At 46.8% G+C, this 18,193-nt stretch overlaps 1 protein-coding gene across 1 annotated transcript in view; it reads left to right on the top strand.

Annotated features, from left to right (window-relative positions):
• The first annotated feature begins 15 nt into the window (after positions 1-15).
• The window catches only part of fndc3ba (fibronectin type III domain containing 3Ba), a 51,597-nt gene continuing 33,419 nt past the window's right edge, over positions 16-18,193 (top strand). Inside the window, exons 1-5 of the mRNA XM_060052610.1 lie at positions 16-603; positions 2,862-3,091; positions 3,711-3,879; positions 4,616-4,749; positions 15,509-15,567. Coding sequence (XP_059908593.1) covers positions 15,541-15,567 — 27 coding nt within the window. The 5' untranslated portion in view covers positions 16-603; positions 2,862-3,091; positions 3,711-3,879; positions 4,616-4,749; positions 15,509-15,540. The remainder of the gene's footprint in view (positions 604-2,861; positions 3,092-3,710; positions 3,880-4,615; positions 4,750-15,508; positions 15,568-18,193) is intronic.

Below are 18,193 nucleotides of genomic sequence, written 5' to 3'. Positions count from 1 at the left end.
GCAGAGGCAGGAAGGGGCTGTGCTTTCCTGAGTGCTGTGGTGGCAGTGTCTCGTGTGGGAGCATTAGTGTGGAGGGAGAGAGTCATGTCTCGTGGGGGGTCTGCCTTCAAATGAAAGGCGGCTATTTTACTTGCAGGGTGGTTCAGTGTTCCACTGAAGGGAGGTTTCCCATGAGGAACCACATCAGGTCCATCTCAACATTGTGTTTCTAGGAAGCATTGGATCATGTGGGTGTCGTAAGAATCAGGACGGGAATGCGTTTGACGTCCCTGTTTGAGGTTTAAGGACCTGATGAGGGTTTGAATGAAGTGAGTTTTAAAGGATTTGTACGTTTGTGTAATGGAACCAGTCCTTTGGGTCCTACATACCTAGGTGGGTTTGTGTGTGGGTGTGTGTTTGTGCGTACACACGCGTATGTTTGTGTTCCTCCACAGGGTAATGGCAATGAGCCGAGTAGGTATAAGGGGTCTGTTTGTTGTGATGTGACCTGTCCCTTTAATATATCAATGTGTGTGTTCTGCAGGTCCAGCTGGAGGTCCCCTATGATGTCCCCTAATGGCTCAATCCCACCCCATCCACGTGCCTCCGGGATACATCTCACAGGTCAGTCAGGTCCCCAGTGTGTGTGACTTCAATTAACCTTTATTATTTTCCTCAAAATGATACTGCTCTACCACAATTGTTCAAGATGGAAATGTATTAACATATTGATACTAACTCTAATACTGATCACATTACTTATACTTAGCATACTACTTCTCCTACTGGTACTTATCATGCTGTAAATTCTTCTTACTATTTATCATACTAATTGTAGCTCTACTGCTACGGACTTCGACAGCATTTTAAACCACAGCGCTCATCGCATCTTCTGCATGAAAATGTTATTCATTCATTATTTAAATACTGCGTACAATGTCCGAAACTGGAATGTCTGAGCAAGTATATAAAAAAACATGCATTCCGTGGGGCTTTCTCCGGGGAGTGTGTGTGTGTGTGGTGTGTGTGTGTGTGTGTGTGTGTGTGTGTGTGTGTGTGTGTGTGTGTGTGTGTGTGTGTGTGTGTGTGTGTGTTGTGTGTGTGTGTGTTGTGTGTGTGTGTGTGGTCCTGTGGATGAGTTATTCTCGTGGGAATGGTTTTCAGATCACTTGTCCCTTTGGTTGTTTGTCTGTGCATTTAATGTGTATCTTCAATTCTTCTTTGTGTGTATTCAGTGTTGTGTGGGTGTGTGTTTGGTGTGGTGGGAGTGTGTGTTTGCCCTGTTCCGGTAAGTATGTGTGTGTGTGTGTGTGTGTGTGTGTTTGTGTGTCTCTGTGTGTGCAGGAGGGAGTTGGTGGGGGTGTTAATGGGGGCCTGGCCAAGTTGAGAGTCCGATGGCCTGGCCAAGTGAGAGTCCGATACACTTTTGCGAAAACAAACCCGATGGACAACCGTGTGTGTGTGTGTGTGTGTGTGTGTGTGTGTGTGTGGTGTGTGTGTGTGTGTTGTGTGTGTGTGTGTGTGTGTGTGTGTGTGTGTGTGTGTGTGTGTGTGTGTGTGTGTGTGTGTGTGTGTGTGTGTGTGTGTGTGTGTGGGTCAATTCCCTGTGTACCTAGATTGACTCTTGTCCTCTCTTCCTGTAAACACACTATCTCCTTAACCGTAGGAGTGAGGGGGCCGGGGGGGCTGTTTGACCTCCGACCCCCCTCCTCTTCCTCCTCTTCCTCCTCTCCTCCTATTCTCCTCCTCCTTTTCCTCCCCCCTTCATATTCCACCCCCACCTCCTCCTCCTCTCCTTCTCCTACTCCCTTTCCTCCTCCTCCTTTGCTCACTGTGCCCCCTGTCTCTCTGTTATTCAGTCTATATATCTTTATCTCTCTTTCTCCCTACCTCTTTCTGACACTGATTCAGAAGATTATCATACCCGTCTACGTGTGTCATATCAATGTATAATAAATAATCATCAAAAAAATATAGAAATATGTCAATGTACTTCTAGTGCCTTGTGTGTATGTGTGTGTGGAAAAGAGAGGGCGGTAAGATCGTGTGTGTGTGTGTGTGTGTGTGTGTGTGTGTGTGTGTGTGTGTGTGTGTGTGTGTGTGTGTGTGTGTGTGTGTGTGTGTGTGTGTGTAAAAGAAAGAGCGGGAAACAATTTGTGTGTGGGTTTGTGCGTCGATATGTCAGAGAGAGAGAGAGAGATTCCCTGTGTGTGTGTGTGTGTGTGTGTGTGTGTGTGTGTATGGAATGAGGCGGTTGTGCTGGGGCTTATGGGGTTGTTGTTGTTAAGGACAAGCAGATGCTTTGCTCTCTCTGCAGGGAGTGCGTATGCTCTCTCCTTGGAATGCCGGCTTGTGAAAGTGTTTGAATGGATGGAATGTGTGTCGGCGTATGTGTGTGTGTGCGTGTGTGTGTGTGTGCGTGTGTGTGTGTGTGTGTGTGTGTTCGTGGGTGTGTGCTTGTGTGTGTGTGTGTGTGTGTGGTGTGTGTGTGTGTGTGTGGGTGTGCTTGTGTGTGTGTGTGTGTGTGTGTGTGTGTGTGTGTGTGTGTGTGTGTGTGTGTGTGTGTGTGTGTGTGTGTGTGTGTGTGTGTGTGTGTGCTTGTGTGTGTGTGTGTGTGTGCTTGTGTGTGTAGTGTGTGTGTTCAATTACATGTGATGTCATCTATGTGATGCGAGTCTAGGAAGACACCGGCTTCTCCTGGTGGGAGGGGGCTCAGACACTTACACTTTCATTGTGTCGACGCCTAGCAACAACCAAAGGAGACGTCAAAAAAAAGGCATGGATATCCCCTCCGTTCCCAATGTATTCCCTGTTTGTCAATCTAATCGTGCCCCTTCATCCCCCCCCCCCCCCCCCCCCCCCCCCCCCCCCCCCACCCGTAGGTGCTGGAGGACAACACTGGGGTGCGACGGGTGGTGGTGACGCCGCAGTCCCCCGAGTGCTACCCTCCGTCCTACTCCCCGGCCCTCTCTCCCCACCCACCACCTGCCCCCCTACCTGGCCCACCACCCCCACTTCATCCCAACTCCCTTCTAACCCCCCCGTGAGCCCGGGGACCTGCCGCCCCACCAGTACTACCAGCACCACCTGCCCCCCATGTACGGCGACCCAGGTACAGAACCAGCGCCGCCCCGGGGACAGCAGGGGTCCCAGTGGCACGGGGTCGCCCTCGGGGTGGGGTTTGAGCAGGGGCGCGTTGGGAGCGGGTTGTTGATCACACGCTGGATGCTTGGAGACGGGGGCGCAAGAGAAGGCTGGTATCGTTCAGGGATTTGCGGGTGTTATTGTGAAATTTTTAAGGGGAAATGCGGTCGAATTGGTTTTATTTGTTTTCTCATTCTTCTATTTTGTGCCTGCGTCCTCTCCTCTCCTCTCTTCTCCTCTCCTCTCCTCTCCTCTCCCCTACTCTCCTCTCCTCTCCTCTCCTCTCCTCTCCTCTCCCTCTCCTCTCCCCTACTCTCCTCTCCTCTCCTCTCCTCTCCCTCTTCTCTCTTCTCGTCTATTCTCCCCTACTCTCCTCTCCTCTCCCCTCCTCCCCTACCATCTCTACTTCCCTCCTCCATGTCCTGTCCTTTCCTCTCCACCTCTCCCCCCTCCTTCCTCTCCACCTCTCTTCTCATTGATCTCCTCCATCTCCTCCCTGCCCTCTCTCCCTTCTCCTCTCTCCTCTCCTTTGGCACCTCCACTGCCCTCCACTCACCTCCCTCTCACGCCACCCCCCTCCTCTGCAGAAATCATCCCCGTCTATGCATGTCCAACTATATAGGCAGAGAGGAGGCCTACAGTAAGCCACAGCCCAAGAAGATAAGGAACAGAGGCAGCTGGAGCGACAGAACCGCCTCAACTCCCCTCCCACCACGCTGTACAAGGCAGCTTGGGAACCGCACACAACGGATACAGGTGAAGCCTTGAACATTGCGTCGGTCACTTGACTTTGCCGCAACATATTTAGATATATTGATGGGGGTTGGGCAATCGCGACGTCACACAGCAATTTGCTGCGGCCATATTGGGAGCCTTGGAGCATTTCAATGATGTCATGGGGAGATGGTTGTTGTGTCTCAAACTGCCATAGTGTTGCTCATGCACGATGTGGTCAAATGTTTTCATCATAGTGTAGGTCACGGTATATTAGCGTTGATATAGGTGATATAAAACTGCTGCCACTCTCGAGTATCGCCAACAGAAAAATCCCATGATGCTTTCTGATGTACGAGCCTCTTCTGCTATGCGTGTGAGTGTTAGAGATGGATTTCACAATCACATGAGACCCTTCGATTTCTATGACACGTTTGTGTCATCCGATTCTCATGTAGATATCAAATACTTCAGATAATGAATTGCATACCGTTGGTGGCATATACGTCCACTTGGGTCCAATAGACACACGCTTTCTCTCCTGTATTGAAGGACACAGACTTTTGATATATCTCGGTTTGTGCACGTTATATTTGCCTGCGAATCGCAAATCAAATTCAAGACATTATAGATTACTTAACATTAAAATCCCATGCCCGTGTTCCACTACAAACATTCTCACTCACAGACAGACATAAAGAAAAAATAGGCTAGGCTAGCATGTATGTATGTATAGTATTTCTTTGTAAATATATATATTCTTTTCTTGTTTTTATAGCAGCAACAAATCACACTGCCCCTTGCTGGGGTCGCTGGGGTCAGGGGGCGGAGTCAGCAGCCCTGGAGGGAAGAAGCCAGAAAGGAGGCTCAGAAGCAGTCCCCGGAACAGTGAACCAGACACACACACACCAGGTACGCACGTGCATATACAAGTGCATATACACACACACACTCAAGCATGTACGCACGTGCACACACACACACACGCACACACACGCATGCGCACACGCACGCGCGCGCACACACACACACACACCAGGTACGCACGTGCACACACACACACACACAGGCACACACACACACACCCACACACACACACACACACACACACACACACACACACACACACACACACCAGATACGCGTGTGCAAACACACACATTGGATTGATGATTAATGTGTTGTCTGTGAATTCTGTACTATCTACGTGCACGCACGTACGAACTCCCACTCTTACCTTTCCCTTATCATAAAGCACATGGGAGTTCAAGTGTTTCTGGTGTGTTTGTGTTAAAATGGAGAGTAGGATGGATGGTTTTGTGTGTGTGTGAATAACTATAGGATGAATTGTCGTTGTAGATATTGTGTGTTTAAGGTGAGTTAGGATATGTTATTTCTTATTATATTATATACTAATATATATATATGGTTTTTGGTACAGACTCTACGTGGGGATTATTTTTCAATCTTGGAGAAAAACAAAAAAACAACAAGAAAGATATGCTTGAATTTATGTCATTTATATTGGTACATTTGGTCAATAATTACCATATCAGTTTCTCTTCAAAGCCAAGGATTTATTTTTATCCATTAATTCCATCAAACTGATTTTGACAAAGGAAGTGCTCCGGTTTGTTTTCTGTCTTCCTCTGTGGGACCAAAGCCCATAGAAGCCTTGAGGCGGAAATCAAGATCATAATCGAGAATGTAATCAGTGGAAATGTTCTCCAAAGAGACGCTTGTGTTCGCTCCTCCCTCTCACAGTTCTGAGTCCAGCATTAACTTGAAGCCCCCCCCCCCCCCCCCCCCCCACCCCAATCTACAATTACCATCGCTCTACTGGCCCTATCTCTCCCCCTCATAGTAAAATATACAACAACATAAAGATAAATGGATGAATGGGGTCTGGGGGGAAGGGATGGGGGTGTTAGGGTTGGGAGGAGGGTGGTTGTCTTGGAAACGAAATAGCTGAACCCGTCCCCAGCGCGATCGGCTTTCCACACGCACAATATGGGCCTTGTTGGGATGGGGGGGAAGGTTGGTAGTGGAGGGAAGAGGTGGAGTGTGGGAGGAGGGGGGATGGGAGGGGGGTGGGGGGGGGGTGGGGGGCACATACCTGTATAGTAGCGCTCGGGATGAAGGAGCCCTTTGACCACCTCAGACACCACACAGCTTCAAGAGGCATGCACACACACACACACACACACACACACACACACACACACACACACACACACACACACACACACACACACACACACACACGCATGGAGACTTACGCAGACATGCTACAAACACATAGTAGACAGTCACACACACACACACACACACACACACACACACACACACACACACACACACACACACACACACACACACACGCACACACACACTCACACACACCCAATTGTGGTTCTGTACTGCCTAATGATATAGCTCAGACATTTGTCCCAGTTGTTAAGATTGTGGTTACATACACACAAGCACGCACACTCACAGACACACACACACACACACATGCACGTGTGCACACACACACACACACACAGTGGTGAGTCTGCCCAGACGATGACAGGATAAACCCGCCCGGGAACATCACTACTTTCTCATTGGAACTGTCTGTCCTGCACCACTTTGAAGGCGGTTCCATCTGGTGGACCTGAAGGGGAGCGGGAGGTGACCAGCATTCACTGACAACATGACAGAATGCACAAAGGCAAGATGGCTTTGAGGGAAATGCTTTGAAATCATTGGCTCACGTGCTCATGAACTGATCCGAGGTCAAACGGGGACTCGCAAGAGACAGACAGAGAGAGAGCAGCCTCTCTGTCTGGTTGAAGTAGAAATTCACACTTCCAAACTCAAGCGCGTAGGCTTAAATACACACCAGACTCACACACAGACAAACACGCAGACACGCACGCACACGCACGCACACGCGCGTACACACACACACACATAAACACACACATGTGGATTCAAGGCTGCAGTGTATTGGATAGTGTTGAGCGCTCAACAAAAGATGGATTGTGGGAGCAGAGCAGACTCAGGGAAAGAAGAGTGAGAAAAGATCGGAGCGATGTTGGACTGCTGGGTTCAGGTTGTTCAGTGCAAGGACAAACGTACACACATAGGAGAGGAGCCTGTCCGCATCTTGTCAGTTTTGGGTCTACCCGGGTCACAGTACCGTGCTGGTAATCAGGCTGAGTTCGCACACACAGACACACACACACATACACATACAAATAGACACACATTAAAGCAGGCATGCACACACACACAGCACACATACACATACACACACATTGACACATGCATGAACACATGCACATAAAAAACACACACACACACAAACACGTACAATAAAACACAAATTAATGCGTGCATGCACACATGCACCTCAATATGCACAAACACACACGCACGCACATAAACATGCACAAACACACATATAAACATACACACTCATTAACACATGCATGCACACATGCATATAAACACACACAAACACACACACACACATACACAGACACACATCCATGTATAGTAACACACACAGATACAAACTTCCACCGTGACTTTGCTTCCTGCACAGATGCATCAGCTAGTAAGAGGTTAAGAATGCAGATTATTATTCCAACTGCATTCTTCAAATGCATCGGAGCGTGGGCGAACTGCGAATACCACACAGACACAGACACACACACACACACACACACACACACACACACACACACACACACACACACACACACACACACACACACACACACACACACACACACACTTTGCCCCTGATGCCCTTGGTCCCTGTCTCTGCCTCTCTGTCTCTCTCTCTGTCTGTCTCTCTCTCTCTCTCTCTCTCTCTCTCTCTCTCTCTCTCTCTCTCTCTCTCTCTCTCTCTCTCTCTCTCTCTCTCTCTCTCTCTCTCTCTCTGTCTTGAAGCTGCCTCTGTTAAAGCCAGCTGAAGGGGCCCCACACCTTTCCTCAGAGCAGGGCTCCAGGCACTGAGCAGAAACAGATGTGGGCCGCTTCCTCCACCTCCCTCCATCTTGGCTCTGCCTCGTCACCCACTGAGAGCCGTTCCAAGAAACTTGGATTCCAGCAGAACGGATGATCCGTTCCTCAACCTCCATTTTGGTTCTGCTGTCAGTCCCCTATTGTTGAATTCTGGGTAATGCAGGAAAGCAGATGTACACGTCGACACGGCAACGGGCCCTAGAGTGATAATCGAGAACTGGAAAATGATAGGCGAAAATACTTTTAGATAGGGTAGCCGCCAAAATGTTAAGTTCTGCAACTTTGTAGAACTTAAAAAAAAAAATCTTTATCGATTGTTAACATGAAGAATGTGTCATAGGCTTCACATTCAAAAGTCTGGGGGGGTTTTCAGAGGATTTGATACATCGGCATCTGTCAATGGCACTTTGTTTATTACTTCCTGTTGATAGTGTGGGGTCTGAGAACAAACTTGTTCTTCTTTAAGACTCTTTGTTTGACCTTGTGTTTCCGATTATGAAGTGGCTTCGCAGCGTACATGTATTTTTAGATGCACCGTACAGCGAGAGTGGGGGCAGATGACACCCACGCAGCTCAAATGGGTGTGGAGCCGGCAGTAGCTCAGGAGCTAGAGCGGGTTGGCTGGTAAGCGGAAGGTTGCTAGTTCATTCCCCGGCTCCTCCTCGCCGAGAGCCAAGATAATCCTGAGCAAGGCACCTAACCCTACCAGCTCCCTAGGAGTTTGCTGTCGCCTTGCATAGCTGAGACCACCGTTGATGTGTGAATGTGTGCAATATTGTAAAGTGCTTTGAGTAAAAGCGCTGTCTAAATGCAACCCATTTCAAGTCCCAATTGTCAGCGACGTCAGCCCGTTACCTCACACAACCTTTGACTTAGGCGTGACTAAGCCCTCTCGCCTTCCACGGTCCGCGGCCATGGCAACGGGCACCGGGAAGTGTCAACGCTCTCCCACCCCTTCCTCCATGGGCTGTTATGGCCATTATCGCCATGGCAACCCCCCCCCATCCCTCTACGCCCATATATGGTTTCAATTGCAGGGATTAGGGGAGGGGGTAGGGTGTGTGTGTGTGTGTGTGTGTGTGTGTGTGTGTGTGTGTGTGTGTGTGTGTGTGTGTGTGTGTGTGTGTGTGTGTGTGTGTGTGTGTGTGTGTGTGTGTGTGTGTGTCAGAGAGAGGATAGGTGGAGTTTGGGAGGAAAAGAAGAGAAGAGGAAGGGAGGGAGGAAGAGAAAATTAAAGAGAGACACAAGGATACCGGTAGCAGGAAATCCCTCCCATCCATGTCTTGTAAGGATACATAAGGGGCGAGAAGGGAATTGTTCTGGCCAATCACAATGACTTGGGTGATTTTATTGCACACATTGAGACTTGTGAAAGAATTTGAGAACACCAATTGAAGTAAATGTGCGGCTATGCATCTGCCGTTCGCATTATGCGGTGGACGAAAACAAAGCATTGTCACCTTACATAGAGATCTAATAACTTTAACTCTGAGACCTCTTTTATTGCTTTGAACAGGTTGGTGTTCAAGGCAATCAGTACCTATATCTGAGTCGTTGCAGATAATAGGGCTAAATGACGAAATATAAGATTACCTACGTGTGTTTATCTACGTGTTTTTCTATTCTGTGAATAGGAATGTATATATTTACACATGAATGAGCTGGAGTACTTTCTTGTAGTATTACTTGGGGTAACTTTCTTCTCGTCATAATATTTGCAGTACTTATCCGTGAGCACGTGCACTGGTGCTACTGGAGCCTCTGTCTCTCTCTGGAAAGTTTTCGGGCTGACCGGGGTCAGCTGGGGTCAGGGTTCCAAGCTCCACTGAGCTCTCGTCCCACAATCCTTCACTCTCTGGCCTGGCAGGTTGTGGTCACTGAGAAGCTCACGCACACACACACACACACACACACACACACACACACACACACACACACACACACACACACACACACACACACACACACACACACACACACACACACACACACACACACACACACAGACATTAACGCACGTATGGGTGTGTGTTAGTGTGTCTCTCTCTGTCTGTCTGGTGAAGCTGACGCAGGATATTTTGTGTGCCTTGGCAAAGCCGATGCAGATCTTAATGTAGTGGAAGGGCCACAGGATAAAGAGCTCTCTTTCTCTCCCTGTTTCTTCTTCATCCTCACCTTCCTCTTCTTCCTTGTCTCTCCTCCCATGTCCTCTTTTCTCTTTGTTGCTCTCTCTTTTCCTCAGGGCCTTTATGACTTCCCTTTCCACTAGCATGTCGGTACCAAATGTGTTATTTTGGTTTATGATTTTGAGTTTCTGGAACTCTTTTTAATTTGTAGCTCTATCCCTCTCAATCTTAATCTCTTTCTCGATAAAGGGCGGACGTTTCTGTTCATTTGTGTTGAGTGACCTTTAATATCTAAATTAGGCTTGAACAGTATCGTTCTATTTCGGTATTTCAAAATACCAAAGCTGTGATGTAATACCAACAAAAAATCGGACGCTCCTCCTTCTATTCAACTATTTCAGACACTTTATTATGTTGACATGTACTTGGCAAAGTTTTGAAGCAGGATACAGCCTGTAATTAAATATTCCAAAATATAGTCTTTGCCTTTGTATCGTTGTTGAGACTGAAATACGTTTTTTGGCAATGATTAGTTTCGGGCCCGGGTAGGCAGTGTGGGCAATGGATATAGGAGGTGTTCTAAGAATTGGTAGTATGCAATTATATCACAATTACACTGTACTGTAGTTAAGTTGATAGGTAAGGTAATTGTCTTAAGTTTTTCTTAGCATTTCACCTACTTATTTACAGTGGTTATTACCTGACAATATTATTATTATTATTATTACCATACAATTACCAAGTAATTAGGGGACTGCAAAAGGAAGGGTTTCCAATATTTCTTATACTCTCTCACCCTCTCTCTCTATCTCTTTCTCATTCTAATCCTCTAAACTAACGGGCGTCTGGCCATGAGAACCAAACTTTTGCCATGACAACCCCAGTTTCAAGCAGGTCCAAACAATTGTGTGTGTGTGTGTGTGTGTGTGTGTGTGTGTGTGTGTGTGTGTGTGTGTGTGTGTGTGTGTGTGTGTGTGTGTGTGTGTGTGTGTGTGTGTGTGTGTGTGTGTGTGTGTGTGTGTGTGTGTGTGTGTGTGTGTGTGTGTGTGCGTGTGAGCCCAGCTGTTGAGCAGATGGAATGCTCACTATGCACCAGAAGATAAAGTGCTGAGACCAAATTTCTGAGCTCTCTCTCTCGCTCTCTCTCGCTCTTTCTTTCTCGCTCTCTCTCTCTCTCTTTCTCTCTCTCTCTCTCTCTCTCTCTCAAATTGACTATCTTTCTCCATTTTCCTTCCTTCTTCTCCTCTTTACTCAATCTCTTTCAGTCCCCTCTTTCTCTCTCCCTCTCCTCTAGCTTTCTTTATCTCTTCTCAACTAGCTTTGTTCTTCATTGTTTGAGGGCACACACAAACACGCACACACACACGCACACACACACACACACACACACACACACACACACACACACACACACACACACACACACACACACACACACACACACACACACACATACACACACACAACCCTCTGGCTGTTAAGGTGTGTGGACGGTTGTTAGCACATTTTTTTAATTTTCATGCTCACACCATAAATGTATATTTCCATCCCAGAAAAGGAATACACACATACTTACATCCTAGCACATACACACAAAGACTTGGCAGAATTCACGGTTTTAGAAACTTTATTGCCAGTGCAGCTGAATTTTCCTGCCAGTTCTGTCAGACAGACTGGCAGACAGGCGGAGAACAGTCAGTCAGGCAGACAGACTGGCAGACAGACATACTGGCAGACAGACATACTGGCAGACAGACATACTGGCAGACAGACAGACAGACAGACAGACAGACAGACAGACAGACAGACAGACAGACAGACAGACAGACAGACAGACAGACAGACAGACAGACAGACAGACAGACAGACAGGCAGGCAGGCTGACAGAATGGCAGACAGACAGACATACTAGCAGACAGACAGACAGACAGACATACTAGCAGACAGACAGACAGACAGACATACTAGCAGACAGACAGACAGACATACTAGCAGACAGACAGCCTGGCAGGCATGTTCAGGACGTTATGACCCACAGGTCTGTCATAAAATAGGTATGGGTTCTCTAACCGGGTCACATCGCCTCTTTCCCCATGCTCCTATTTTGCTAATGACAACAACTCATACAGAGTATGAGTGTGTGTGTGCGTCTGTGGAAAGAGTTATATATTGCCATGGTAACGGTGGGGGTGAGGGAGAGGATGAGCGATGGGGTGACAGGTAGACTCAGACCTGCACATTAACAGATGTGTGTGTGTGTGTGTGTGTGTGTGTGTGTGTGTGTGTGTGTGTGTGTGTGTGTGTGTGTGTGTGTGTGTGTGTGTGTGTGGTTGCATGTAGGTACGTTTCTGTAGGTGTGTGTGTGTGTGTGCGTTTGCGTGTGTGTGTATGTGTCTGCTTTTGTGTATGCCTGTGTGTGAGTGTGTGTTTGTGTGTGTGTGTGTGTGTGTGTGTGTGTGTGTGTGTGTATGACCTCAAACAAAGCAACAGCGACAAACGACTGTTACAAACAATGTTGTCAGTGAAGTCATTATGAATTATCAATGCTTTGTACGTAACACTGATACAAGAAAAAAGCTGCACCACTTACCTTACCTTATGATACCTCATTATCTTAAAAGCACTTTCAATCTTAAACACAACAAGAACTGCATCAAAGCAGCGCAGGTGAGGACATTTTTGTGAACTAGTGAAAGTGTTTGTGCTGCTGAATTATACACAAACCCAAAGCACCTGACATTATTATCTCGTCGTTTGTTTTGCTTGGTAAAGTTGTGTTGAGTTGGGAGTTTACTTCAGGTCACACTCTGCCGGCCCATAATCAAAGCAGTGCTGTCTCGAAGCGATAACCAAACTTATTACATTACGAGCGCTTAGGATAACAAAGATCCCAGACTTTGATATGAAACGTGGGCATTCGGTCCGGGGCGACTTGTTATCTCAGCTGGCTGTCTGCTCGGCTGCGCGCCTGCTGATGATGTCACAACAGGAAAACAAAAAAGGTTGTTTAATCATTGCCTCACACCTTCTTTAAAACCTCTATCTCTCCACTGCAGTCGGGTTGTTTTTCCCCGGTTTCTCCTCTCGCCTCTATTCTCATCTCTCATTCTCTCTCCTCTCCTCTCATTGCTCTCCTCTCATTTACCACATGTCTGTGTAGCTCACACTCTCCCCTCTTCCCTGATCCCTCCCCTCTCCTCCCGGTTTGCCACTGCGCTCCTTGGCTCTGTCTGGCCGGCCCCCGCTAATCAAACGCAGACAGTCAGACACAAACAGGATGTGAGGTCAGACCCTCACAGGAACAACCGGTGCGTAGGCAGTCCATAAAAACACGACGACAAACAGAACGGCGGGACAGACCGCTGGATGTGCGCGTGTGGCTTTCGCACACACGAACGCTTGAGTGTGTGTGTGGGTGTGTGTGTGTGTGTTTGTGTGCGTGTCAGTGTGTTAGCTACAATTGCACACACTTGCTTGCACGCCCATCCGCAAGTTAAATTGGGAGAATTAACTGTTTGTGGTCATGGGTTATATTAATCACTCCTACGGCCAAAGTAAGGAACAGAACCCCGCATCGTAATGACGTTCAGCTGGGATCATCTGAGACTGTTGTGATTTGGACTTCCTCCTTTTTTACCCAATTCATTCTCCTTATTTCAGACAATGAATCCAACAGGGTGGTTTTTAGTTGTGGCTCATATTGTTACATTTATCCAACACTTTCTATGCGACCAATTTCAGATTGATGAAGCTTTTCTTTTTAAATGCAAATGTTTTACTCAATGTAAGACATTGGATCTATTGTCTATGAGTATATTTACAATCCTCGGCTGCTAATATTGAAGTTGCATTTATGTTAACGGTTGTAGTGTATTGTAGCATACATTTTTCTGTTCACCACTTGTGGTGTTCTGAAACGATCCAAGCTGTCTACCCTGTGAGAAGACTGAGCGGGAATAGTTCGGGTCAGCCCGGTTAGCATTCTTAGCAATGCTAGCTATGTGGTAGCCAACAAACAGGCCCGTTCATTAGAAAATAAATAATATATTGTACAGGGACTGTGTGTGTGTGTGTGTGTGTGTGTGTGTGTGTGTGTGTGTGTGTGTGTGTGTGTGTGTGTGTGTGTGTGTGTGTGTGTGTGTGTGTGTGTGTGTGTGTGTGTAAGAGAGAGAAAGAGTGTGTCTCGGAAAACAGGGGGTTGTTGAATGGTGACATTCAACAACACACACACACACACACACACACACACACACACACACACACACACACACACACACACACACACACACACACACAGAGAGGGGGTCAGGTGAAGGTTGTGCCTCCATGACATCACTGTTGCCATGACTCACAGCAGGAACTGTAAGACCCTCTCCGCACAGTACCTGTCTCACACACACACACACACACACACACACACACACACACACACACACACACACACACACACACACACACACACACACACACACACACACACACACACACACACACACACACACACACACACAGATTAAACGATTCATTCACCACTAACTGTAAGCATACAGTGGATACTCTGTTGGATTATATAGGAATTTGTCTTTGTGTCTTTTATGTGTATGTACTGTAGCCATCTGTGTATGTTTGTTTGTGTGTGTGTGTGTCTATGAGTGTGTTTATAAATGTGCGTGTTTGTGTGTTGTGTGAGTCAGTATAGAACTCAAAGCAGCACAAGTAACCACACACAAACGCGCACACTCAGGGACCTGTGTGATCTATAGTGGTCAAACTGAGATGGGGAAAGCAGAACCCAGTCGGAAAACTCTGTTTTGGGAATCACAGGGAAGAAGACATCCATAACTCATTACCACACACACACACAGGCACACACACAAAGGCACACGCACGCACACACACACACACACACACACACACACACACACACACACACACAAACAGGCACATATGCATATACGTTCACTCACACACACACACACACACACACACACACACACACACACACACACACACACACACACACACACACACACACACACACACACACACACACACTGCCACAGGCACGTATACACACATATATTCCAAATGACCCTGTCTCAACCTCCTGTTTCCCTGGACGCAACTAAATCTAAATGTCCCAGGCTAACTGTATCTGACAGATCTGCACCAGATGTGTGTGTGTGTGTGTCTGTGTGTGCATATGTGTGTTTGTGTTTCCGTCGGTCTTCTCCCTGCCGTGTATATCCGCCCTCTGTAGACATTAAGTGTATTTTTGTTATTTGATCATGAGGGGGGTTGCGGGTTCCATTCCCCCTGGTTTTCTCCACTGCCTTCCGAAACAAAAAGTGTTGACGTATTAATAGCCATATCCGTATTGGAATATACAAATTCAAGACATGTCTCATTGAAGTCATCATGTGCATTGCGAATTGTCCTACCAGAAATCCATGTGTGGCCTGCTGATCAAATATGTTTCTATCCTCTCTTTCTCTCTCTCTCTCTCTCTTTCTTTCTTGCCTCAGATCATGACTCAGAGGGAAAGAGGGTTCAAGATATGCTTTCTGCAGTCGACAAACCACAGGTGAGTTTAACACAAACACACACACACACACACACACACACACACACACACACACACACACACACACACACACACACACACACACACACACACACACACACACACACACACACACACACACACACACACACACAACCATCTAGTCATATCAAAATGGATCATGGTAATAATGTACTTTTCTTTTGTACTTCCTAACCTGCCCACATGAGGGCAGCATTTCCCTTTATATCTCCTGTTTCCCTTAATGCTTCTAAAGCAGGGATCGAAAGTACTTCACTTGTTTGTTCAATTATCGATGTACGGATCTGTGTGTGTACTTACAAAAGGCAGTTAGCCCAACGGCTCGTGTTATTGGACGGTTGATATATGTCAGGCAATATCAGCTTCTCAGAAAGAACAAGGCTTTTAGCAGAAGTGTGTGCGTGCGTGCGTGCGTGCGTGCGTGCGTGCGTGCGTGCGTGCGTGCGTGCGTGCGTGCGTGCGTGCGTGCGTGCGTGATTGAAGAAAAGCAAGGGAAAGAGTGGTAGTGTAGAGGGGAGAGATTGAGAGAGTGAGGGGGAGAGAGTGAGAGAGAGGGACGGATAAAAGGGTTAGGGGGCAGGTGGGTGAGGGAGCGTTAGGGACAGGGAGGGAAACAATCATCGGGAGGATGAGAGAGCGGGTGAGAGAGGCATAAAGGAAGAGTGGTCCGGATGCTGGCAGCTGTGCCGAAAGCAAGGAGACCTCAAATGGATGGAGCGTCAATGCCTTCAGCATTTCTTCTTCCCAGAACGATAAAAACTGGGAGAGAAAGAGGGACAGACAGAGAGAAGGGAGCAGCGAGGGCTATGGTTCAGTGACAGAGGAGAGGCATGTAGCGAAGGGGAGGGGGAAGTGAATGATGAGAGAGATGTATGGAAATTAAAGGAATAAATTCTCCGTGCCTCTGTCTTTTCGGCAGTGATGTGAATTGGATTTCAGAAAGCTAATGACTATGGACTGTGTTATTGACTTTGCATCTCCACCCAAGGGCAGGGAAGTGCAAGGGAAAGGGGGTGAACGTGGAGACTAGCGCTCTCTCTGCAAGCAGGGAGGAGGAAGAAGAGTGAGAGACTAGTAAAAAATCTCCTAAAAGAGAGGCTCCGAGATAAATTACAATCTTATCTTGTAGGGCAGGGGTTCTCAAACTATGTTGCAGGGGCTCGCAAGATAATTTCTGGAACGTGAAATAAAATGAAAATGAATAATTTTATAGATTTTTCAAGAAATAACATTGAAAACAAGGCGGTAAACTTCCTATCTGCCTCTTGTTGTTCTCTGTTTTGAAGTCTCCATTGCTTCTTCCGTCCCTTGTCCCTTGTAACCTCGTCCCTTGACTACATACCCATGAATACGCATGGCCCATTCTCTCACCCACATTGCTTTTCCGTCAGTTAGTCCCCACAGATATTCACTCTCAATTCAAGCCTAGAACTTCCAAATCTACAGGGGGTAAAGAGGTCTTATTCGTGGGAGACACACCCACACACACGTTGGAGTGCCACTCATCCTCTTCTCATCTCATCTCAGATAGAAAAGTTTGTGTGTGTGTTTGTGTGCATGTGTGTGTGTGTGTGTTAAGCAGGACACAGATGGCACATCCATCCATACCTCTTTAAAAGCCCACACACACACATATAAACAGAAACACACACACACAAAATCACATATGCATACACACAGACGCAGGCACCTTTTGGTCTTATTTCCATAATTTATTCATTCTGGCACATTCCTTATGTGTTAATTTACTTGCACACCCAGTACACAGTAATAAGCCCACTTTCACACACACACACACACCGGATTAATTTGTCATGAGCATACATGACCCTGCGTCATTGATGACCAAAAACACACACTGGTGTGCATAGTCCTCCCTTCATCCCTTTATAGCCTTCACTCAACTGTTTAATTTCCGTCTATAAATGTAATTAAATTCAACGAGTGGCTCACATTCCGAATGGCAGACATTCCGAGTGGAATGGCATTCTCGAAAGCGGAAGTCTTGAGGTTTTAGAAAGGAAAAGACAATTAAAAAACAAAGCTTTTAACAACAGCCGATAATCAGCCTTCCTACACCCCACCACTGATGCAGTTGCCATTTTTCAAATAGTTTTTGAATTGTTTCATTAGTGGTGTCTGGGGCTAAGATCTAGCACGGTCGAATCAGATTCTTCAGGCCAGACCCATCGTCGACTGATCATATCCGATATATTTTTTTATATGCGGCTCAATTATGTCTTTTTTTGTTGTGACTTTTACGTGGTTTAAACGCTTCAAAATGATCAATTGGCCAACTATCACTTTGCTCCCCACAGCTGCCTAATAGGCTAGGCTCTGAGCCTCCGCTAAATGGCCGCCTCTGCAAACAATTAACTTTAACAACAATGTGCGTATAACATCTGTTCATGGCTAGGCTACCATTAGCCTTATGTATTATGACATAGACTCTTAATTTGTGTACTACATTATGACCTTTATTAAGTACAATAATAACTTCTGATTGTGAAAAACCTGCATCGATAAACAGACTGAAGTATTTAAGTATTTAACAGATGAACAATTTTAAATGCTTATGAATGCTGCCTCAGCACCTAGAACAAAT

Source organism: Gadus macrocephalus, chromosome 5, assembly GCF_031168955.1.
Source record: "Gadus macrocephalus chromosome 5, ASM3116895v1".
NCBI lineage: Eukaryota > Metazoa > Chordata > Actinopteri > Gadiformes > Gadidae > Gadus > Gadus macrocephalus.
This window is presented reverse-complemented; position numbering and strand designations above follow the sequence as displayed.